Source organism: Solanum stenotomum, unplaced genomic scaffold (genome assembly GCF_019186545.1).
Source record: "Solanum stenotomum isolate F172 unplaced genomic scaffold, ASM1918654v1 scaffold37161, whole genome shotgun sequence".
Lineage (NCBI taxonomy): Eukaryota > Viridiplantae > Streptophyta > Magnoliopsida > Solanales > Solanaceae > Solanum > Solanum stenotomum.
Window position 1 is genome coordinate 8,125 of NW_026034278.1, and position 24,035 is coordinate 32,159.

General features: G+C 34.0%; 3 protein-coding genes across 10 annotated transcripts; 2 read left to right on the forward strand and 1 right to left on the reverse strand.

Annotated features, from left to right (window-relative positions):
- The first annotated feature begins 482 nt into the window (after nucleotides 1-482).
- LOC125852565 (pentatricopeptide repeat-containing protein At1g22960, mitochondrial-like) lies at nucleotides 483-8,272 on the forward strand. 8 transcript variants are annotated; one of them, XM_049532292.1, is made up of 6 exons: nucleotides 483-3,106; nucleotides 3,200-3,253; nucleotides 3,398-3,626; nucleotides 3,861-3,974; nucleotides 4,234-4,354; nucleotides 7,805-8,272. In XM_049532292.1, the coding sequence occupies exon 1, from the start codon at nucleotides 719-721 to the stop codon at nucleotides 3,002-3,004; it is 2,286 nt and encodes a 761-aa protein (XP_049388249.1). In that variant the 5' UTR covers nucleotides 483-718; the 3' UTR covers nucleotides 3,005-3,106; nucleotides 3,200-3,253; nucleotides 3,398-3,626; nucleotides 3,861-3,974; nucleotides 4,234-4,354; nucleotides 7,805-8,272. The 8 variants fall into 8 exon arrangements, with proteins under 8 accessions (XP_049388249.1, XP_049388250.1, XP_049388247.1 ...); XM_049532293.1 differs by having other exon boundaries at nucleotides 3,867-3,974; XM_049532290.1 differs by having other exon boundaries at nucleotides 3,897-3,974.
- A 2,679-nt stretch (nucleotides 8,273-10,951) lies between these two features.
- LOC125852570 (palmitoyl-acyl carrier protein thioesterase, chloroplastic-like) lies at nucleotides 10,952-14,228 on the forward strand. The gene is made up of 6 exons (XM_049532299.1): nucleotides 10,952-11,314; nucleotides 12,416-12,549; nucleotides 13,101-13,214; nucleotides 13,454-13,622; nucleotides 13,713-13,781; nucleotides 13,875-14,228. Exons 1-6 carry the CDS (start codon nucleotides 11,150-11,152, stop codon nucleotides 14,226-14,228), a joined length of 1,005 nt encoding a protein of 334 aa, XP_049388256.1. The 5' UTR covers nucleotides 10,952-11,149.
- A 1,414-nt stretch (nucleotides 14,229-15,642) lies between these two features.
- On the reverse strand, nucleotides 15,643-22,346 carry LOC125852569 (CDP-diacylglycerol--serine O-phosphatidyltransferase 1-like). The gene is made up of 13 exons (XM_049532298.1): nucleotides 22,015-22,346; nucleotides 20,164-20,368; nucleotides 19,505-19,570; nucleotides 19,088-19,147; nucleotides 18,513-18,603; nucleotides 18,294-18,348; nucleotides 18,095-18,174; nucleotides 17,857-17,973; nucleotides 17,667-17,751; nucleotides 16,810-16,901; nucleotides 16,364-16,617; nucleotides 16,170-16,258; nucleotides 15,643-15,971 (listed from the first exon to the last, which is right to left on the reverse strand). Exons 2-13 carry the CDS (start codon nucleotides 20,325-20,327, stop codon nucleotides 15,844-15,846), a joined length of 1,281 nt encoding a protein of 426 aa, XP_049388255.1. The 5' UTR covers nucleotides 20,328-20,368; nucleotides 22,015-22,346; the 3' UTR covers nucleotides 15,643-15,843.
- Between the last annotated feature and the right edge of the window lie 1,689 nt (nucleotides 22,347-24,035).

A 24,035-nucleotide genomic window follows, 5' to 3' on the forward strand; every position in this document is an offset into this window, starting at 1 on the left:
TGTTAGTGAGAAGTTTCAATAAGAAAAACATTCTTCAAAAGATGTAGTTTAGTTCAAAGGTGTCTATTAAGTTGAACTGACGTAGAATTAGATCATATTGACTCGATTTCTGTCCATACCATATCGGCCCACACAAAGGAAGCAAGGTTCGGATGAGTTATATAATAAACTAGATTCATACAAGTTCATTTGAGAATATAAATATATCCGATAAAGTCCCATCGAATATAAAACATATTGATCGAGTTGTCTCGATTCAATCCAGTAAAATCCAACCCCGCACAGACCTAAACAAATCCGTTAACCCAACCCAATTAGAACCCGTCTCTTCAACTCAATAACCAACCCGATCCCCAAACCAATCGAGTTTAATTTTCCTAAACCATATCGGTCCGACCCAACCCCCTGAGTTGAACCTAGTAAAAAAGATGGATCTAAGTCCGACCCACATTTTGTTTCCAAGAAACGGTCGGGGCTCCGGTCTAAAGATGCAAATTTTCTCCAGTAAACACGCAGCTGCCTCCTCCGCCGCTCGCTTCTTCTTCTTCCTTCTCCCTGTACTTCTTCTTCTGATGTGCGTACTGTTGCCACCAAAATCCAATTACCCATTTTAGGTAACTGCGCCTTCAGTTTCAGGTACCAATTTTCTCTTCAATTTCCCAAAAAACCCATTTAGATTTTCCCCCATTTTCATCTTCTTCACATTCATGTATTGCATATGCTATTTCTCTTCTACAGAATGACCCTTTATGTTAGAGCTTCTAAATTCATCATACCCAAATCAAATCTCAATCATTTCAGGTTTTTCGTATTTTCTTCTCTTAAAAGATTGATTTTTTATTCATCTTTACATCAGTTTCAATGCCCATCTGAGATAAAAATCAATAATATTACAAGGAATGGTAATAATAATGGTGGCAATGGCATGCGGGAAAATCCCTTTTCAGATTCTGATATTCAGAGATTAATTTTGAATAAGATTGAAGAAAGGGGTTGGGTTACTGGGGAGGAATTTTGGGTTGTTCCAGATTGTTTTCATTCTTTAATTTATGATACTGATTTGTTGGTTAAGATTCTTAGCTCAATTCGTTGTCGACCGAGGGTTGCATTGAGATTGTTTAGGTGGGCTGAAGGGCAAAAGGGGTTTAAGTATTCAGAGTTTTCGTTTTGTACTATTCTTGATATTTTGATACAGAATGGTTGGGTAAAGTCTGCTTATTGGGTGATAGAAAGGGTGATTAATAGTAATATGCATAAAGTTGTTGATTTATTGGTTGATGGGTATTTGAATTTGAAGGTTTCTGTTGAGATACTTAATCTTTTTTTAAGGATATACACGAAGAACGCAAATGTGGAGCTATGCTTGTTAGTTTTCGAGAAGATGCTGAGGAATGAGATGTTGCCTGATGTGAAGAATTGTAATAGGATTCTAAGGAACTTAAGGGATAGGAATTTAGTTGCCAAGGCGAGAGAAGTGTATAAGATGATGGGTGAGTTTGGGATAATGTCTACTATTATTACTTATAATACAATGTTGGATTTGTTTTGTAGAGAAGGTGAAGTAGAACAGGCTTTGGATCTTTTATCAGAAATGGAGAGAAGGGAGTGCTATCCGAATGATGTTACATACAATATCTTGATTAATGGGTTATCAAAGAAAGGGGAATTTAACCATGCTAGAGGTTTGATTGGAGAGATGTTGAATAAAGGACTGAAGGTTTCAGCTCATACATATAATCCTTTAATTTATGGTTACTGTGTTAAGGGAATGGTTGTGGAGGCATTGAGTCTCGGAGAAGAGATGGAAGTAAGAGGAGCTTCACCTACTGTCTCAACATATAATACATTTATTTATGCTCTTTGCCGGCAGGGGCAAGCTAGTGAAGCAAGATACTGGTTTTCTGTCATGTTGAAGAAGAATTTGGTGCCGGACATAATGTCATATAACACTTTGATTTACGGATATTGTCGGTTGGGGGATATTAATGAGGCCTTTTCCTTGTTACATGATTTAAGGATCAGGGGACTTTTTCCTACAGTGATCACCTACAATACAATTATGGATGGACTCTGTAAAAAAGGTAATTTAGAGGATGCTAAGCAGATGAAAGAGGAAATGATGAGACACGGTATCTCTCCTGATGTATTTACTTATACTATTCTGGTTCATGGTTCCTGCAAGGCAGGAAATTTACCAATGGCAAAAGAACTATTTGATGAGATGTTACAGAGGGGTTTGGAGCCTGACTGCATTGCTTACACAACTCGAATAGCAGGTGTACTGAGCCTGGGTGACATATTGAACGCATGCAAACTACAAGAGGAAATGTCAACAAAGGGATTCCCACCAAATATAATAATCTACAACGTATTTGTGGATGGTATTGCGAAGCTGGGTAATCTTGAAGAAGCAACTGAGTTGTTACAGAAGATGGTTGGGGATGGCCTTATGCCTGACCACGTAACATATACCAGTATAATTCATGCCTACCTCGCATTTGGGAACCTTAAGAAAGCCAGAGAGTTGTTTGATGAGATGATAAGTAAAGACATAGTTCCAACAGTTGTAACATACACAGTGCTGATTCATGCGCATGCCGGTAAAGGGAGGCTTGAACTTGCACATATGTATTTTTCAGAGATGCAACAGAAGAGCATTCTGCCAAATGTGATTACCTTCAATACTCTGATAAATGGCCTTTGCAAGTACAGAAGAATAAACGAGGCTTACAGTTTCTTTGCTGAGATGAAAGCAAGAGGAATTATCCCTAATAAATATACCTACACCATTTTGATAAATGAGAACTGTGATTTGGGTAACTGGCAAGAGGTTTTGAGACTGTTCAAAGAAATGTTGGATAACGGAATCCAGCCTGATTCTTTTACATACAGTGCGATGTTGAAAAATCTCGGCAGAGATTATAAATCACATGCCATAGAATACCTTGACTTTATACTTTTTGGTGATGAAGGCGATGAAGGCACTGCCGAAGCAAAGAGTTGAAAAATCCCTGAATTGCCACTGGTATTCTTGGATGACTAGCTTTCTGTTCCTGGTCTTTGTTCTAAAGGCGCTACACCATGAGCTTGTCCATAATAGCTGCTGGTATGTGTCTGATATATGTGTTCATAACCACGTTATTATTTTTTATCATTGTTCTCCACCATGCATTTACAACTTTAATATAACTTTTATTAGGTGAGCAGATAGAGCTGGTCCATTTTTGATATGGACTTACTTCCTGTACTTGGGGTAAGATTGCGGAACCTACTTTGCCTTTCTCTTCAAATTAATGCATGGATCTCTGAATAAAATTTTCATTGTTGTCTCTCTCCTCTACTAAGTGGCTCTTCATTTTCCTTTTCTCATTTTTGTTCCCTGTGTTTCCTTTCCCAGAATTTTGACACAATTTCACATGCATACAAGCCTAATAATTGCTACATTTTCATGGATGAGTATCTGCTCTTAAACCTTCTTTTGAAGGAGATTAAAATAATGATGCTAGATATTGGAGGCAAGTAATTTCACTTTTTCTTGCGAAATTCACCTCATGTTTTGTTTTAACTTTGCAGGGCAAACACAAAAGTCTATGCAGTCTACCAGATAATACGAAATTCTTTTGCAGGTTAGTGGTATTTAATTTTAGTTGAGGGTCTCTAATTGTATTAAGTTTTCACTTTTTGGGTCTTCCCTCACATTTGTGTTCAGTTATAGTCTGTCTTCATGTTACAATTCTAGCTTTTGGAAACACTAAGATATCTGGTAGGACTTGTAAAAGTACTACAGTCAATCTGTTTAGGTAGCATCTATCCATGTTCGCTTTACCACTCTCTCTGGTTAAGTCGAACCATTTTATTAGCTTCAGGTCAACATTGTTGCTGTCTGTTTGGTGCAGAAAGCTGGGATTGACATGCAAGGTCTTGGTGCTCCTGAGATACTTCAAAATTTTCACTCCCATCAGAGCTGCTTAGAGGTGTATGAGAGTGATTTATGCCTTCTTCTGTCTCCTCTGTACATGGACATTCTTAAGACTGGCGACGTGCATTTTCTTGAAAAAGTACCCTTTGATTTTTAAGGGATTCTTGAAAAATTACTTTCAGTACTTGAGAAATTAATGAATTTTGAGAAACATTTTCCTGTATTCTACTCTATTTAAGGTTAATTTCCTGTTTAGTTCTAGTCTAGCATGTAACTTTTGAGACCTATCTGACCAGATATCGGCAACTTGTCAGGTTAGTGGCACACGGAGCTGCCGTTCCTGAATATTTCTACGCAAATCTAAAGCAGTAAAGCAAAAGATGCCACTCTGGTTGGATCTCCATACAAATTCAGTTCCTTAAAGCATGCTAATAGGTACTTCTTGAAGCTATTTAAAGTCTAACGTTCTGCAGTACAGTTTCACCCTTTTGGTGGAGTGTGTGTTGGTTTTCATGCTTCCCACTAACTATTTCTATATGGATTTTGCAACTGCTGATAAATGCTAAACTTAATCCATTGCCTGATAGTGTTGGGAGCTGCTGTTCAAAATTCTAAGGATATGTTCTTACTCTTATTTTTTTTTTGTTTTTTTTTTCTATTTTCAAATGTTTCCTGTTGGCCAAACTAAGTAGATGTGTCCTCCACTACTTTGGCATTTATTGATTATTCTTGAATATTTAATCCCAAATTAGCATTTAGTTTCAAAGTTGTGCAAACTATCGTGGCACTAAACTTATGAGACATACAATGGAGCTGTGAAAAAAAGTGATAGTGCGTGAACTTAGGGACTCTGAATGAGTAACATATCCAGTTTAGATTTATGCCTGGTAGATTGACAATAGAGGCTATATTCTTGCTAAGAATATTCAAGAAGTTTATCACTATAGGAAGAGAGGTTTACATGCTGTTTATTGATTAAAGCATAAGATAGTGTACCAAGAAATATCCTTTTGTGGTTGTTGAAGATACTTATTCATACTCCCTCCGTCCCTATTTACTTGTCCATATTTCCTTATTTGGTTGTCCCTATTTAGTTGTCCATTTTGACAAATCAAGAAAGGACAACAAATTTTTTCCTATTATACCCTTATTTACACTTCTTGAAAATTGTAAAAGTGTATGTTGTTTCCCTCCAATTTATTTCACTTTAATTCAAATAAGTGGTTGTAATTTTGAAGTGAAAAGTTGTCATAAGGGTAAAATTGTAACTTCACTGTGCTAATCATTGTTGCCTTAATCTGTGTGCCATTTCTAAAGTGGACAACTAAAAAGGGACGGAGGGAGTATTAAATTTATAAATGTCATAAATGATATGTATGAAGGACAGAAGGAGCAATCACTGGTATAAGAACAATAGTAGGGACGTAAAGAGTTCCCATAACAGTGGGTTTACTCCAGAGACCGATATAGAACCCGCACATGTGCACTCTAATTTTGGATGAACTAACATAATACAAGATAAGGTCCCATAATGTATGCTATTTGTTGAGGGCGCTTATGCTAATTGGCGAAACTAGTGAGGGTGTCAAAAGAAAACTTGAGTTAAAGATAAGCACTCTAGAGATTAATGATTTTAGGAGAAGTAGAATTAAGACTAAGAGCCCGTTTGGCTTAACTTAAAAAAAGTAGTAGTTTTTAAAAAGTCAATCTTCAGTAACTTTTAAGTTAAAAAATGAAAAGCAGGGGAGTACCTACTTTTAACTTTTTAAAGTCGTTTTAAACTTATTTTTAACTTTGTCAAACACTCCCAAAAGCTAAAAATGACTTAGAAGTAGGTTTGACGAACTTTTAAGCCAATCCAATCAGGCTCTAAGTATATGCACTGCACGTTTGGCCAGCACAAGAAAAGTGAAGTTACAGTGAAATTCGACAAGATTGCTGTGCCTAAAATGCTTTTATTTTATAATAGGCTTGATGTTCCAGGAAAATGGTCCGATAGATAAAAATGTTACACAGAATCAAAATAGAATTGAAATGGAGAAGTGCTACTGGAATGTTATGTCATAAAAATGATACCTACCAAAGTGAAAGACAAGTTCTATAGAACATTATCAAGAAAATTTCCTGACAGAGCAAAACATATGCCCTGTATTTATCCAAAATAGCGAGAGATTGAGCTTTATCTATTTCGTTTTGTATTGGTTTGCTTGGAGCTGTATCTGTTCGTTCTGTTAGAGAACTAATCAATACAATGATACTGATCGAATTGATAAACTGAACTATTGCTATGTTTGGTAGTTAGTCAAACTATTGCTATGATGGGTAATTAGGACTCAAAAGTACTGCTATTTCTGAGATTTCCCCAACATTGTAAGACCAATAATGTTCCCTGGAAGTGAATTAAGCCATTAGAGTCCAACGACAATTACTAGTCTACTACACCTCAGTCCTAAACAAGATGGAGTTGGCTATTTGAATTCTCACTTCTTCATTTAAGCTCATTTCATATCATCAATCAACATCATACTAAATAAAATAAAAGTTAAATATATAATAATAATAATGATAATAATATTAGAAGTTCTCCAACAAGTCTATAACTTATTCTCAACTAGTAACTATCACTTGCATGGGTCTTTTTCCTCCATCGTGCCCTATCTTTAGTTGAGGCACAATGGAGGAAAAAAATCCATGTAGGTGATAACTACTAGTTGAGGATATACGCAAACTTGTGTCGCAAATATGTGGATTCAAAGATGGATGTGTGATTATACAAAGTTTAGAAAAGATAAAAGATGTCCACATTAGGGAGAAGACACAAGTAAACACAAATTGAGGATAAAATGTGAGAAAGTTGTTGAGGTGGTTTGGTCATATTGTACGTCAACTTCTAGGTGTACCGGTTCATAAGTGGGAAACCAAGGTGAGTGAAAGTGCTAAAGGGGACTTAAAATTTAGAAGGAAATTGTCTTGAAAAAGCCCACTCTTGTGGAATCCATGCAGACTTGATGAAAAATGGAGCACAATGGAATATAAAAATCTGTATAGAATTCTACTCTAGGTCCAATATTTTCCAGAAATCCTTTAGTCCTCTCAAAGATTTATATTCCTAAAAAAATGTAAATTAATTTTATTTTATGTAACATGGATCAAAATAAGTTAAAATGGAGCGACATGGACAATGAGGATCCGTATGCGTGATGAACCTAATTCCTGAACTGTTGCACTTATTGAGTAATAGCTTTGCTTACTCCTCATTGCCTGTTTTTCTAAAAGGATGAAGACACTTTTCTTGTTGGGTTAATAATCATAAATTACTGGGAGAGGGAATATTTCATACTTGCTTAATCCTCTTGGGGGAAAATAGGTTGAAAATGAGAAGAATTTGGAATACAAGCAATCTAACGATAGATGCACCTCTACTATGAGTGTGATGAATGTTGGACTGGAGTGTTTAATTAATTTTTTATTAAGATTTCCTTATTTGGAATAACAATAGTTTTTATGTTGGGATGCTTTGGACTGACTTATAAATGTCGTAATTGTATTTCTTCCTCTATATATGGTTAGTGTTCTCTCCCTAGTGACGGATATAGGTGATTCTTGTAGATGATATCACCGAGATCCTTCCGCCTTACTTAGACGGGAGGAAACAGGTATCTGATTATAAACGAATCCATAAGTCATAAACTGTGTTGACACGTGTTTCTGGATAGTCTATAGTGAACTGGTATCTCTGTGATTCAATTGGTAGGTTGAGCACTTGGCCTTGTGTATTTTTTATACACCTTTCCTGCTTTCTCATAACTCCCTGCGGTCTAAAAGTATTTATGTGCCTGTTGAGAACACAAGCCCTGACATCTACACTGTTTTTTTGGGTAACAGACCTTGTGTTGTGCCTGATATGCAAAAGGTCAAATGCAAGTTCTGAGATTGTAGACAGGAGCAGAGGCAAAAAAAAGGGTTATTTCCTATCGGCCTAACCCCTGGTGAGAAGAGTTATCGATACCTTTGCTGGTGGAGGTGGCAGGTCAGTGGAATAGTCGAGGTGTGCAAGCTGGCCTAGACAGAAATTCACCAAGAGCAAATACATTTGAGAGTTAAGACTGTGATAAGGGTATCTGAACTTCATTACACGAATGTGTACGAAATCTTGAATGGTGGAGGTCGATGAGTTCATTGTAGAGATGCAACACTATAGAAGTCACGAGGCAAAGTGTGAATTGCAGTTTGTGAAGTTCTCCAAGTTTTCATCAACCAAATCACCAAGTTTTTTTTTATGTGTTTGTTAACTTCTTGTAATTGCATTTTTTTACTTACTCAAAAGAGCTAAAGTTGATTCCACTGAATGAAAATGGAACTAGTTTATCATACATATTGTCTATATTGTTCACTGAAAGAAGAAACTCATTTCTTTTAGTAATTGATTAGTGTCAATGAAACTTGTAAATATTTCCCATTACTGAGAAAATAAACAACCAGCAAATTAAAATGTATTTGTCATTTGAATAAAAATTACATGAATAATAGTAATTTGTAACTGATAATTTGAAAATTAAACTTATGAATAGAGGAGCTAACGAGGTTGTTAAATAATCTTTATGGTTTCTGTCATTTTATTGATTTGGTCCAAGTAATGAGCTAATGAATCCCCTTTCTTGTTATTATTGAACCAACCAATTAAATTTTTTGAAAGATTCATAATAATCAGCTTTACGAAGATTCCATAAGGTTATAGCTTGTGAAATATACTTCATAGGGATCATGCAACACATTTAAAAATGTCAAATTAATGGATTTTAAATACCTGAAAGTAATTGAACTTGCCAATTAAATTTTTCATAAAATTCATAATGATCAACTTTACGAAGACTCAATAAGGTCATAGCTTGTGAATTTTATCGTTCGTATTTGAATTAGTTAAGTTAATGAATTTCAAATCCCCAAATTCAAAATTAGTCGGGTCAGTAAATTTTGGACAACGACTATCCTTAAGTTTGGCATCCAAATAAATGTCTATTCCTTTTCTTGTTTTTCTATGAACTACATTGTTCAAACTCTTAAGTTAACAAAGGGAAGAATATTAAGGAAATTGAAGCAAAGACAAAAACTTCTTAACTAGGGAATTCAGACCAATCCCTCAAAGACTAAAAATACACAATGAAAATAACTTCCTCCATCTCAAATTATTTGTCGTTTTAGAAGTTCACGATAGAATTAATTATTTTTCGCATAATACCCTTAGTACGTAGTTATTATTCTTGAAAATGACAAAACACCTCAATTTGAATGTGACATCGATAATATGAACAAGATATGTCTCCTCTATTCGAGTTTAGAGCACTGACAATATGAATAAATTTGGTGTTTATATCAAACCAATAAATCTATATAGTGTGTTCGCACATACTCATCTGACACTCATGGCTAATTAATATTTATTCTCATCTTATTAACTTATATAATTATAATAAGTTCACATAATTTGATATAAATATCTAATACGTATAAGTATTTATGGCAAACTCACACCGACAAAGTTAAAAGTACTTACTCCAATATAAATAGTTGTAGTTTTCTTTTAATCATCTGATATTCAAAATTTATCTATTTGACTAATTTGAATTCATAGTGAGTAATATTTTAGAATAAATGCTCTTTTAGAAATGTTTTGGTTTGTTTTCTATTTAATTTTAAAAATGCAGAATCAGACAAATATATCTGCAAAAATCTGCAAATAATTCCAAAAAATTTCTACTCCCAGAGTAAGTTCCAAAGTTATAGTGTCTCAGATTCTCAGTGATTAAATAAAGATATAATTATGTTTTATCTTTTTTCATTAGCAAGACATGTGACATTTATACACATATTTCTTACTTATAATTATAATTATGTTATATATATTTACTTAATTTTTTTAACTTCTAACGTAAAATTGAATGAAGCATTTACCTTACTGAATTCTCCTTGTCGAAAAATTACACTATGCAAAAAGGATAATATAAAATAAAAGTTAGGCGTATGACATTTTATATATTTTTTTGATTTCTCTATTAAATTTTTTAGTTTCACCACTATTCAAATAAGAGAGTGAATGCGACAAATATCATATATTTATTGAATTGATATAACCACCACATGTGGGTAAGTTTTTTACCATATTTGTACTCTTTTCCCAAGTTTGAGATTTAAGTTATATATTGTTCGAACACTGCAAAAATGTCATAACGTTCATGTCATATTTTTCAAAATTACACTATTCGGAGGATCTAATATACATAAGTCGTCATTTTTAAAGAGTCTGATCAATCCACATGGATCTCCTTGAAAAACGAAGTCTAGGAGCTTGAATTGGCATGGTTGTCACCCTACCGGTTGAGGCTTGACTTTTAACTCCACTTATTGCTTTACTTTTCATGTCAAGCTTATAAGTCTAATATAAGCGTAACTTTAAGCTAAACACCANTTTTCCCAAGTTTGAGATTTAAGTTATATATTGTTCGAACACTGCAAAAATGTTGTAACGTTCGTGTCAGATTTTTCAAAATTACACTATTCGGAGGATCTAATATACATAAGTCGACATTGTTAAAGAGTCTGATCAATCCACATGGATCTCCTTGAAAAACGAAGTCTAGGAGCTTGAATTGGCATGGTTGCCACCCTACCGGTTGAGGCTTGACTTTTAACTCCACTTATTGTTTTACTTTTCATGTCAAGCTTATAAGTCTAATTTAAACGTAACTTTAAGCTAAACACCAAAAAAGTGGTTAATAAAAACAAAACAAATTAGCATTTGTATCCTAAATTGTACTTTTTCAATCTGTCGATTTCTGCTAAGAAAAAAATACTAATTAACATCAGCAACATAGAGTATCACTTTGAGATTCTCAAACTATACAACAAAGTTCCCACTTTTATTCCTAAAAAAAATGATGACCAATTTTTTTTTTGTCACTTTTTCTTGAAATCTCCTATATAAACTATGTCAAACCAAAGGTAAAACCCCCACAAAAAAAATAAATTAAAATGTGGTGTTCCCTTTTTTCTTCTTCAACATCACATTTTACTATAATTAAATGTTCAATCCCAAGTGATAATCAAGAATTCAAGAATCCAATTAATGGAAATGTTGTGAAATTGAATTTGTTAAAATCCAATAATAATGGTCATCATGTTGCAACAAAAACTTCATTTTCTCCTTGTGATGAAACTTTGTACAATATTCCAATGTCACAAATAAGGCAAAATATACCAACAAAGAAACAACTTGTGGATACTTATAGACAAGGAATTATTGTTGAAGGTGCATATAGACAAACAGTTGTTATAAGGTCTTATGAAGTTGGTCCTGATAAAGTTGCTACTATTGAAAGTATCCTTAATTTACTTCAGGTGAGATCATAATTTTTGTCATTTTATTGATTTGAGAGTTATGATTAGTTGTTGTTCAGCTCGAATCACGAGGATAAATGGAGCGATATAAATAGTGAGGTGAGGATGCGTATAGCTGACTTAGACTTGTTTGTGATTTAGGCATAGTAGTCTGACATTGTTGTTGTTGTTGTATGTAATGGAATGACATATACAATAAGGATTCATATAGCTGACTCTAACTTGTTTGTGATTGAGGCATAGTAGTCTGTACTTGTTGTTGTAGTATTAAATGGCATGACATGTATAATGAGATTCATATAGCTTACTCTAACTTGTTTGTGATTGAAGCATGACGTTGTTGTAGCATTAAATTGAATGATATGTACAATGAGGATTCATGTAGCTGACTCTGACTTGTTTGTGATTGAGGTATAGTAGTCTTGCATTGTTGTTGTACTATTAAATGGCATGACATGTATAATGAGGATTCATGTTGCTGACTGAGACTTGTTTGTGATTAAGGCATAGTAGTTTGACGTTGTTGTATAAATGGAATGACATGTATAGTGAGGATTCATATAGTTGACTCCGACTTGTTTGTGATTTTGGCGTATTAGTTTGACGTTGTTGTTGTAGTATTAAATGGAATGACATGTACTGTGAGGATTCATATAGCTAACTCAGACTTGTTTGTGATTGTGGTATAGTAGTCTGACGTTGTTATTGTAGTATTAAATGGAATGACATGTATAATGAGGATTCATATAGCTGACTTAGACTTGTTTGTGATTTAGGCATAGTTGTTTGACGTTGTTGTTGTACTAAATGGAATGACATGTACAATAAGGATTCATATGTTTAATTTCGACTTGTTTGAGATTGAGGCATAGTTGTTTGACGTTGTTGCAGTACTAAATGGAATGACATGTACAATAAGGATTCATATGGTTGATTTCGACTTGTTTGAAATTGAGGCATTGCACATGTTGCTACTTAGCACTTGCATCTCCCCCATCTTCACTTCCAACTAACTACACTAAGAGATTGTTTCTGGTTTACCTATCTGGAGTTCGGAGCATACTAGTCCGACTAATTTGAATTTGTGTTGTATTTTTGCAGGAAACAGCATTGAATCATGTGTGGATGTCAGGACTACTTAGTGATGGATTTGGTGCTACACATGGGATGATGAAAAATAACCTCATATGGGTTGTTTCAAGAATGCAAGTTCAAATAGACCATTATCCAATATGGTAAGTGACTTGTACAACCAATTTGTGTAACCAAGTCTGACATTAGATAGCTAAGTGATTTTGATCCTCTTAGTGAAGTTGGAGTTAACGAACTAACGTTTATGATACTGAGGATTCATACAGACGACCTCAACTAACTTAGAATTGAGGTGTAGTAATATTAGTAGTAGTAGTTGTAGTTGTTCTTGTAGTAAAGTTGGAGTTTACTTGTGCCACTCTGTTACAAACTGTTAAGAGTATGTAATCCGTACCATGTCTTTGTTTCTATTGCATTCTATCTCACCGCATCACATTCTGTTCTGCGAGATCAGTAAACTCGGTCTAGGTCTGAGATAAGCTTTTGTTCCATAGCCCTTAGATGCATGGACAGATGCTTTCTCCATATTCTAACGTCTCTATCAACCAAATTCTCTTTTCTTCACCTGATACATGTTAACTTACATCTTCTGCTCCTACCTGATCCAAGACAACTGATGCCTGATTCTCCCGATGCATCGCTCTCTTGGTTTTTGGTACTAGGCCTAACAAAAAGATTCGAAAAACTTGAACAGGGGTGAAGTAATAGAGATTGATACATGGGTTGGAGCATCAGGCAAAAATGGGATGAGACGCGACTGGCAAATTAGAAGTCAAGCCACAGGCCTTGTATTTGCCAGAGCAACCAGGTTCAGTTACTCTTCCAAATAATTTTCAAGAATCTGTTTTTTTGTCCAAGTAAAACCGAGAGTCGATTTTCTCAAATCAACTAATGATAATTATCTCAGAAAGTCGTTTTTCTTTATGCTGTAACAAAAAAAGTGACTTTATGAGATACTTATTGTTAGTTGAGTGACCGCCTGAGAAATCAACTCGTAAAACCAACATAATGTTGTAAGATGTAACTTAGTTTTTGTGTGGAACACAGTACATGGGTGATGATGAACCAGCAAACGAGGCGTTTGTCAAAGATGCCGGAAGAAGTGAGGGCTGAAATCTCACCATGGTTCATCAGTAAACAAGCCATCAAAGAGGAAAATCCTATTAAGATAGAGAAGTTGGATGACACTGCTAAATATGTCCTTTCAAATTTGAAGGTGATCTTATGCATTTTATCCACAAGATTTCAGCATTTTCATCGATATGTCAAGGCTCGTAGATACTGATCTTTTTTCAACTTTTTGCAGCCAAAGAGAAGCGATTTGGACATGAATCACCATGTAAATAATGTGAAATACGTTCGTTGGATGCTAGAGGTAAAACGAACATCTAATAACATTGATTCTTGATCTTGACATCAATTTATGATGAAAAACATCATTTTCTTTTTCTGTTTCATGTTGTTGCAGACAATTCCTGACCATTTTTTGGAGAGTTATCAGCTGTCTAGCATCGTGCTCGAATACAGGAGAGAATGTGGAAGCACGGATATCGTTCAATCCCTTTGTGAACCTGATGAAGAGGTACTTTTCGACGATGTTGTTGTTGATGTTGATCAACATAAGAGAAGAATTAGTGTACTTCATGGATTTTCATTGGCATCAGGGCTTCTTGAAGCAAATGGACTTCTTGAGTCATTTAGTCAAAGGCCATTTAGCTATACACATTTGCTTAAGATAAAAGAACAGATCAAGAATGAAGAAATTGTTAGAGGAAGGACTACTTGGAAGAGAAAGATATCTTCCATGCCATTTCCTACCTAACATACAAGCGATGTTGCTCAGACTCTTCAAAAATGTCACTTGGGTGTGTGTCGGATTCTCCAAAACCTGTGTTTTCATAGGATCTAACATGGGTGCAGTAGCATTTTTGAAGGGTCCGAGAAAAGTATGATTTAACGAACCATAAAAACGGTTCGCCAATCTTGAAGAAAAAAAGGTTCTTGAATCCAAGAAAAGAACTTTGATTGATGTGGGAAAGCAATAATATAAGAGTGAAGATACAAATAAATCTGTTAATGTTGAAGTATACAAATCATAGTTGAAGCAGCATTGCAGCATAAACTGAAGATTCAAAGAATGGATTTGCAAAAGCAGCATTTTTTAGGAAATAAGCATATTCACATATCAAAAAAATAAAAAAACTTTTGTGTAGTGTATAGGTCCTCCTAGAAATATGTATGATTGTTGTCAAATATATATATTTTTTTCTTCTTTTCTGAGGTACATTTTTGTATTTTCTCTTTTTGCATTTATAATGTTGATTGGGCTGGTTGTCCTGATACTCGCCGGTCTATCATTGGGTCCTGATTTTCTTTGGCCCAAATCTTGTTTCTTGGTCTTCCAAGAAGCAACTTATTTGCTTCTCGCTCCACCACTAAGGCTGAGTATCGTGCCATGTCTCACACTATTGTTGAACTTGAGGTATTGTGGATTCAACAATTGCTATTGACTTACATGTTGTTCTCACTGATCGAATTCTCTTATTTTCGCGATATAATTTTATCTACCATCTTCGTAAAAAGCTTGCTTACATCCTTGCTTCTCATCGCGCAGTTTAAAATTGTTCATTCACATGTGTCCACGTGGCGATTGAAGGGTATCTTAGTGTATGTGAATATTCTTTATTTTTCACCATATTAACCTAGGCTAATGTTGTATGTCACCTAATTAAAGTAAAAATATTCTTGTCCTTTACACTTAATACACTCATTTTTAAAATATAATTACACAATCCAAACAATGACTTAGGGTGCATAATCTTGCTTCTTTTACAATAACAAAGAGTATAGTATCAAAAGTAAAGAGTAATCAAAGAAAAGAACAACTAAAAGACAAGTTTGGTAACATTTTTATTAGTCAATGTTAAATGCATAGAATTATCACTTAGACATTAGCAAACAATTAAAATAACCTGTCATTTTTTCGTATGGTTGAAATGTAATTGTCATAATTGTACCAAGATGCTGTATATTGGCTATATATCCTACTGAAATTTTCAAGAAATATATCTTGTTGAAATAGACTGTATAATTATAGTATAACTAAGTTTATTCTCATTTAGACCAGAAGTCTCGAATTGTGGTGGGATGGATACGATTCATTCATCCTTAACCAAAGGTCTCGCATACAATCATGCGACCCCTAGAGCACTTCCTCTTTAATTGAGGCAACAATATTGCAGCTGAACAAACATGTACTTTTTAGCCTATTGAAAAAGAATTGAGGTTCACTACATGTTTAAAATGTACTAATATTTAACCTAAAAAAAATGCAAACCATATACAGTTACAAGGTAATAGGTATTTACAACATGGTTGAACTCTACCCAAATGAAAGCAAAGGAATAAAGAATGGCCGGGGAACTGCAAACGTAAACTCAATCGTGCTTTCTCCTCATCGTTCTATGTAAATGCAACGACCATGCAGCCAACGACATCAAAAGGCCAATACCGACACATGACCATAAAATTACCACCCATTTGGGCATTGGGTTCGGAAATGATCCTGAAAGAAGCAGCAAAGAAAAACATCAAGTGAAGAATACATAAAGCCACCGGGGTTCTGGTCTTGCCAAAAGGGACGTGTTAATTGTCCACCGAGTTTTGAACTATGCTAGATCGTCCTCAGGATTTCTCGGTTACCAAATAAAATAAACTTGCTGAAATACTCATATGAGAAAACAAGATGTAGTGTAGTGCTCACCATGTCCAAACTTGATACAGATTAGGAGCTCAACAATGCAGATCGCCACTGAAAGCCAGCAAAATGCTCCTACCTTTTTCGCTGGTTTTCTGAATATGACAATATTAAACGGGAAAGTGAGAAATAAAGAAAAGAAACGAGCGCTTATGGGAGTAGTACACATTTCACTGTATAATGCTAGTGGATGGACATACCTGTCCTGTAGGTACGAGTTATATTCACGGATAGTTGGTAATGCAATTAACCACCAGAAAACCAATCTATACACTATCAAAGGATTTCTTGGAGGAATCCAAAGACAGAACTTCAAGAAGAATGTATTTAACTCCACAGTCAAGAATATGACACAGAGACTGAGGACTTGAATAAACCGCCATGGACCTAGAAGGGGACGCCATTCATCTTTATCCCAATGAGCTGGCGTAAATTGCCCAAGTGTTCGCTTGACCTATTAAAAAAGAAGAAGCTGTTTGTTTAATAATAAAACCATCTGTCGCTGGGAAACCCCGTTCATAATACTTTAGTGCAGAATAAACGTAATATTTCCATATAAACTGTATGGGACTTGTATAATGCAACCTAGTATATCTGATATTCCTCAAAACCATATACAACCGATGTAGCACTTAACGGGACATACCTTGCCCATGATATTTGGTTGCCTGCTTATACCAACCCACTCGTATGTTTTCCCATCAAAATACCGAACGGTGCGCATTCCAGCCCATATGCCTGCATAAGAAATCAAATAGGTAATTTTAGTGCAAAATAATCCAGGAGAACAAGACATATCTGTAAGACCATGAGAACAGACTTGAGCCACAGGTAAGTAAAATATGCAGAAAATATGAATTTAATGTTTTTTTATAATAACGACTATTCGTTGTATTCCTTACAAAAAATAAAAACAAAAACAATAATCACATTGCCAAATGTCAAGCCACAAAACTTCACCCATAAAGATTCATTATATCAAACAATCTCTCTACAAAGGCACAAATTCCACATCATCTGTAATAACAATATTTTTGGTGAAATAGAGCTCGATGATCGCCATAACCCATAGCCTAGTTATTCAAGTCGTTATCAAAATTTTCCTCTGAAAGATTCAGAGGAGATGGGGTGTCACAAACAGAAGGAAAAATCAAATACTTTTCAGTCTCGCCATTAACTTTCCCTTTCAGCAGTGGTCTTTATTTACCAGGACAACCACTTTTTACTGTAGGAAAGGCAATATTGTATCTCAATACAATGTAATTTCACAGCAAACTAAATCAAAAGAAGCAAATTCAACGATACATTTGACAAACTTCATCAATCTGGAAATGTTTTTCAGAACTCAAAAGAACAAGAACTTCAACAGGCAAAAGATAGAACATTAACCCCTTGATTAACTAGAAATGGATGCAAATTGTGAATATGATATCAATTTGTTGTAACCATGTCAAGAATGTAAAGTTCATTAGAGCACAAGGTAGTCGGCTTCAAGATGCTCACCGAACCAATTGCAGATCAATATGTCAAGAATAATGCTGTCCCACCAACACTCGTTGAAGTTTGGTAACATGTGGCGGAAGGTAAGCTGAAAACACAAGTTTAATGAGGACAGAAAATACTGAACAACTCTCAATTGGAAAATGAGAACATGCTGAACAAACATTCAAAAGAAGCCGAGAAAGGCCCTGACCTCCATAAACTCAAATCCAATGGATAAAACCCACAAAAGAGGCTGATTACGAATCATGATGGCCTTTCCCCACCACCCTATGATATGAGCCAAAACAAACTCATCAAACAGTGTGTCCTACAAAGCAAATACGCCATCAGAGAGGCTGCATTTTCCTGCAGCTTGTCCAAGAAAGCAATACAAGATTTTGAAAAAACAATTACAAAAGGTAAAAGGATTGTGAAAGAAGATATCATACATAAAGATTCTTAAACCTGTTTGTGGGATTTTCAGGTACGTAGATTCTGCAATCAGCTCCATAGGATCTTTCAGGTAGCTCTGCATAGTAAATTAAAATAGGTATAAGTTGTAACTCACATGGCAAAGCCGATAAACAGCATAGATTTTACAAAATAATTCACTCAAAACTGTTATGACGAACATGCCAAAATCCTTACCAATACCAAGATCAGGATGTAAGTATCTCATAAATTGCTGAGCATCATCCCGCTTCTAAGGAAAAGACGACACAGTATTAATATCTCACAACAACAACTGAATGGCTGAATTATAACTTGATTAGTTATCAGAAGGGAAACTGAAGTACGAAACATAACTGCTGAATCATTTCATTCATTTAAACAATTAGAAAACATAAATTCTGCTAACTAACTTACCTGAAAAAGCAAAAACGTCAAAGCAACAAGGTAAATGACGGCCATTCCATGAACTAGGCGCCAAATGGCAGGATGTGGCCTAATGAGCACCCTGTAATGAAGAACCTCACAGATTAATATGGTAAAAGACCATAGCCCAAAAATTGCAAATACATCTGCCTAAGCTAATTTCAAGTCAGGAGGAGAAAAGAAGGCGAACTCTAAAGCTCACATTTGAAGCCTAAAAGAAAAAAGACTTGAGCCGCGGGTCTACTAGAAATAACCTCTCTACCTTCACAAGATAAGGGTTAGGATGAATACACACCACCCTCCCCATACCCCACTTGTGGAATTTACACAGGATATGTTGTTGTAGTTGTAGTTGTAGTTGACTAACCAAAGAAGAGTTGAAAAGATACTCATTCTAGCACGTTCACAGCCAAAAAGTGAAAATAGATAACACTCAATAAATAATAAATAACCACCAACTCCTAATTTGAGCTATAATTTACTAAACAAACCAAAAATATGCAGAATACAACTCAATAAGACCTGAGAGAGAGAGAGAGAGAGAGAGGAGTATAGTAGCAACTTACGTCGAGGGGGCTTGCAGCAAAGAGTAAGCAAGATACACAGCAATCATAGCCCAAACACCCCTAACAGAGGAAAAAACAACTTTCACTGTCATGAACATTAAAAAGGAAAAGCTGTTTTTTATAAGGTAGGAATATAAGACAGAACCATGCTGTTTCATTTCAAGTGGTGGGGTTCAGAGAACAAGAGTCAACGAGTTAATTTCAGGGTAAAAAGGGACATTAAATTCAAGTTTTTTTTGTAAAATAAAATTTACATACTTAGAAGCTACACGACAGGTCTATAAGTCAAAATAGTTAATCATTCAAAATATTTTAATACAATTAAGAAACTTGTGGTAGAAGAATAACCTATTTAGACTCCCAAATAGCAACAATACCACATAAAATGGGATAGAGAGAGAAATAAAAAGTGCACACCTTTTCACAGATGCCACAATATCACCGGAAGAAGTGTTTTGTGAGTCGAGAGCTCCACTAGCCCAACTGCAATCATAATAACATAAGCAAGTAAAAAAGAATGTATTATTGGCTTTAAAAAATACGAAAAACTACATATTAGCAAGCAAAACTAAAAGAAAGGAACCAATAATTTGCAAGCAATCAGTAAGGCAGCCTAATTGAAGTTCCCATGTGCTTTTGTATACCAAAACCAACTTTTGATAAATTTAAATTCAATTAAAACTGCAACGACTTGATGTGTCATACGTACAGCAAAAGGATTTCATTTCACAAAACAGCCAATTATAATAAAACAATTTTACATATCCTCAAAAAGAAGAGAACTTTTATATTATAATCACCAAAAGGAAAAATAGAAAGAAAAAAAAGGCTATAACAATCTAGGCATCTGACTGAAAATCTAATTCATTGATGACACAGAATATTGTATGGACATCCGAAAGAACAGAAGAAATGACACAAGAACTTAGATTTCTTCTACGAATTCCCTCATAGTCCAAGGCACTTATCCAAAAATAAATAAAAAATCCCCCCATACTCCAAGAAGAGAACAACTATTCCTGTCCATAGCAATTATTTTACCTTTGAATATAGAGCATGTACATTAAAAAACTTACATGAGTAAACATGCACCGATAAGCAACAACGTAATAGTGTGAGGTTTGTTCGCCCAGGAAGTCCATGGATCCAACTCATCATCAATATTCAATGTGCTAAGATCACCATTTTGAAGGGAAACCGTATTCTTTTTGTTACCCTTTCTATGTCCATTAGGCTCCATAAGCCCTAGCCTGTAAGAATTCAACCTCTTCCGCCTTTTCGCTGCACAGACAAGATAAATGGAACTTCAATTACTAATACATAGTGATTCTAGGCGTGTAAAATAATGAAAACATTTCAAAGAAGCCATTAAAAAGTCATAGCAGGATGTTCCCTATTGGGCTCAAGCTACTATACGACATACAAATGACGATATATTTTATCAAAAGGTACCTTCAGAAATACAACAAACTTATAATAACTTAATCATTACTGCATATCCTACAAGAGTAAGTAGACTTCCTTTGGAAACAGGAGTGTAGGAAAAGCAAACACAATCCTTTTTTTGAGAATGGTAAACTAAAAGGAAACATAATTTAAAGGAAAATTCGAAGTAAAGATAGGAATCCAAGAAATAAGTTAAGGAAGGGATCCAAATAATCTCATGTCTGCACAACATTTTAATCTACAGACCCTCAGTAAAGAATATACTTGAAAGCCTGTCACCTCCAAAAGGAAATTACCAATGGGTAGCTCTTATTGGTTCAAGGTTTTAGCTCGCTATCCGTATTAAAACTGACCTTAAAAGATATAGAAGCATACGGGATTAAAGACTAACTTCAAATAAGCTAATGCAATACATCCTATCTCCTACACACCAAAATAGCCTCTTTAATTGGAGAATAATCATATCCGTGATGCCAATTAACAAAAATTAAGTCCGCGTAACCACACAAATACAATCGAAATTGATCATTTCCAATGCATATGACTTACAAAAAACAAGGAGTTAACAGAAAGATGAACAAAAACAAAAACAAATCTTTTTTCCAATACCGGAAACAAAAATGAAACTAGACTGTAACTACCAACGCGAAATGAAACAAATTTGAACAATTTAGTGTTGGTTGTTAGCACAATAAGAACATCAACTACTATCATATATGTGATGCCAATTAACCAAAAATCAGCCGATTCTTTACAACTAAAATCCACGTAATCACACAAATCCAATCAAAATTGATCATTTCCAATGCATGTGATTAACAAGAACATCAGCGGAGCCAAGAATTTTACTAAGAAAATTCAAAATTCGAAGAAGCCAACACACCAAAAAGCCACAAGGTGTTCAACATCAGCTATATATACATAAAATAATATTTTTAAAACATAAAATTTTAACCATATATAAAAACAGTGTAGCTCCGCCCAGAAAGATAAACTATCCAAAACTTCTTCAATACCCCAAAACAAAAATGAACCTTGGAGTTTTAACTAGCAAAGCAAAAATCAAACAAATTTGAAGAAAACAAGAACAACCCAAAATTCAAAAATATCCCAAATGTAACATACATAGTGCATGCCAATCAATGATTCGCAAAGCCAAGATTTTCACTAAGAGATTCAAAATATGAAGAACTAAACCCAACTAGAAGCCAAATGAGATTCAATATCTACTGGTAGTACATATACATTTTTTAAAAAAAACAATTTTAACCATATATAAACAATGTACAAACATCTCGGCCCTACCAGACTTCGCCCCTACCACTCCATTAAGTAAACGCTACAGGAAAAAAAATCCCAGTTTTGAAGTTAACAGTAATATACTCTATTACCTATATATATATACATAAATACATACACAAAATCTATTTATAGAAAGAAGAACTGAAAAAAGTAAAGTCAGAGAGGGGAAAAAAACTTACGTAGAGAAGACAAAAGAACTAAAAATAAAAAGCTGACAATCACAGAGAGAGAGCCCTAGTAGTAACAGAGAACAACGAATCCTGGCCGTTGGATAAAAAAAATGAACAAATTTTCGAAAATGGAGAAATGGGTACTGTAGATAATCAACTATTTAGCAAACACAGAGCAAATTTATGGAGATTTCAATGAACACAGAAGCAAAAAAAGATCGAATTTTCAAAAATGGAGAAATGGGTATTGTAGCTGTTTACTAAAACAGAGCAAAGTTATGGACATTTGAATTAACATAAAAGCATAAAAAGATCGAATTTCCGAAAATGGAGAAATGGGTATTGTAGATAATTAACTGTATAACTAAAACAGAGCAAATTTATGGAGATTTGAATGAACACAAAATAATTAACTGTATAACTAAAACAGAGCAAATTTATGGAGATTCGAATGAACACAAAAGCAAAAAAAGATCGAATTTTTGGAGGAAAAAAATGAATTTTCGAAAATGGAGAAATGGGTATTATAGATAATCAACTGTTTAACTAAAACAAAGCAAATTTATGGAGATTTCAATGAACAAAAGCAATAAAAAAGTTAACAAAAAAGACAGATTTTTTTAGGAGGAAAAAAAAAAGCTCAAAAAAATTTAAACTTTTCTTTTGCCTCTTTCGAGAGAAGAAAACAGTGGTGACTGAAAGTTCACACGGCGGCGAAAAGGCGGTGATTTTTAGAGAGAGAAAGAGGAAGAAGAAGAGGAGAAAGTAGAGAGAGAAAGTTCGGTTTCTCTTTCTTTTTTTTTTTGGTCAAAGAGAGATTTGGTTTGAAGAGATTTATAAAGATGAGTATTTATTACTTATTCTTATCATTAAATTAAGGTACGGTTTTTTTGTTTTGGAAAATTACAGGTCGGAAGAATATTTTTTGATTTTTCATTATTTTTTTATATTTATATTAAATTTAGACTAATTTAAATTTACACATGATAGACCTTATATGGAGGCATATTTATGTGTAAATGTTAATGGAATAGTTTTTTGATATCTATATTTGGGTAGTTTTATATTAGAGATAAATTACTTACTATTTCATTACAATTTTAATTGATAGATCATGGTATAGTCTTTTTGGGTGTCTCGGTTATCAATAAATTTAAATTTTTATATTTCTAATATGTGTTGAAATATATTTTATAACCTTAAATATATGGTTTTAGTAGGAAAAATATGATATTTGAAAGAAAAAAGAAACTAAGTTGAAAATTTTCGAATATGCATTTAATTTGAAGAAAAAAAAACAAGTTAGAATTGATCAAAATCACTTTTTCAAACTAAAAATTCATTTTCTACTTGTTTTGAAAAAAATATATCATGGAAAACAATTGATATCTTTTTTAAGTGGAAATTATATTGCATTTGAACTACTTTAAAAACGCCATCATAGTTAAATTAAGAGAAATATGAAAAACATTCCTAAATTTAGACGTGAATTATTAGTTTCATTCTCAAACTATCGATAGTCTTAAAAAAACTCTTAACTTGACTAATTAAAATTAAATATAGACCTGATCTTACAACATGAGTGAAATACACCCCAAAATAATTACCAAGTTAAGAATGTTTTCAATATTTCTCGTGTTCTATTAAGAGCTCTACTAAAAGAGTTTAAGACTACACGCTATGTTATGTGACAGATCCGGATGTATCTAAGTTTTACTAGTCAAGTAGAAAGGTGTTTCTAGTAATCAATAGTTCGAAAACAAATTTAATAATTTGTATCAAATTTAGAAATGTTTCCAAAACTCTTATCCAGTAATAGTATAAACTTAATATATAAATACATAGATTATTATTTGGCTGAATGAATAATAATTATGATAAATTTATGAATATTCTCAACAAAAAGATCAAATATGCATATTTCAATTAATTAAATTAAGTATCTTTTATTAGATATTATTCCCTCCGTTTCATTTTATATGTCACATTTTTACTTTGCACTTGCATTAAGAAATGATGTAACTTTACCC

Coding starts and splice junctions, on each gene's coding strand:
- LOC125852570 (XM_049532299.1), top strand. CDS start 11,150: ATGTCACAAATAAGGCAAAATATACCAACAAAGAAACAACTTGTGGAT. Junction 11,315..12,415: donor GTATCCTTAATTTACTTCAG/GTGAGATCATAA, acceptor GTATTTTTGCAG/GAAACAGCATTGAATCATGT. Junction 13,623..13,712: donor ATGTCCTTTCAAATTTGAAG/GTGATCTTATGC, acceptor AACTTTTTGCAG/CCAAAGAGAAGCGATTTGGA.
- LOC125852565 (XM_049532292.1), top strand. CDS start 719: ATGCTATTTCTCTTCTACAGAATGACCCTTTATGTTAGAGCTTCTAAA.
- LOC125852569 (XM_049532298.1), bottom strand. CDS start 20,327: ATGGAGCCTAATGGACATAGAAAGGGTAACAAAAAGAATACGGTTTCC. Junction 18,175..18,293: donor ACATCCTGATCTTGGTATTG/GTAAGGATTTTG, acceptor TTTACTATGCAG/AGCTACCTGAAAGATCCTAT. Junction 16,902..17,666: donor ATTGATCTGCAATTGGTTCG/GTGAGCATCTTG, acceptor TTTCTTATGCAG/GCATATGGGCTGGAATGCGC.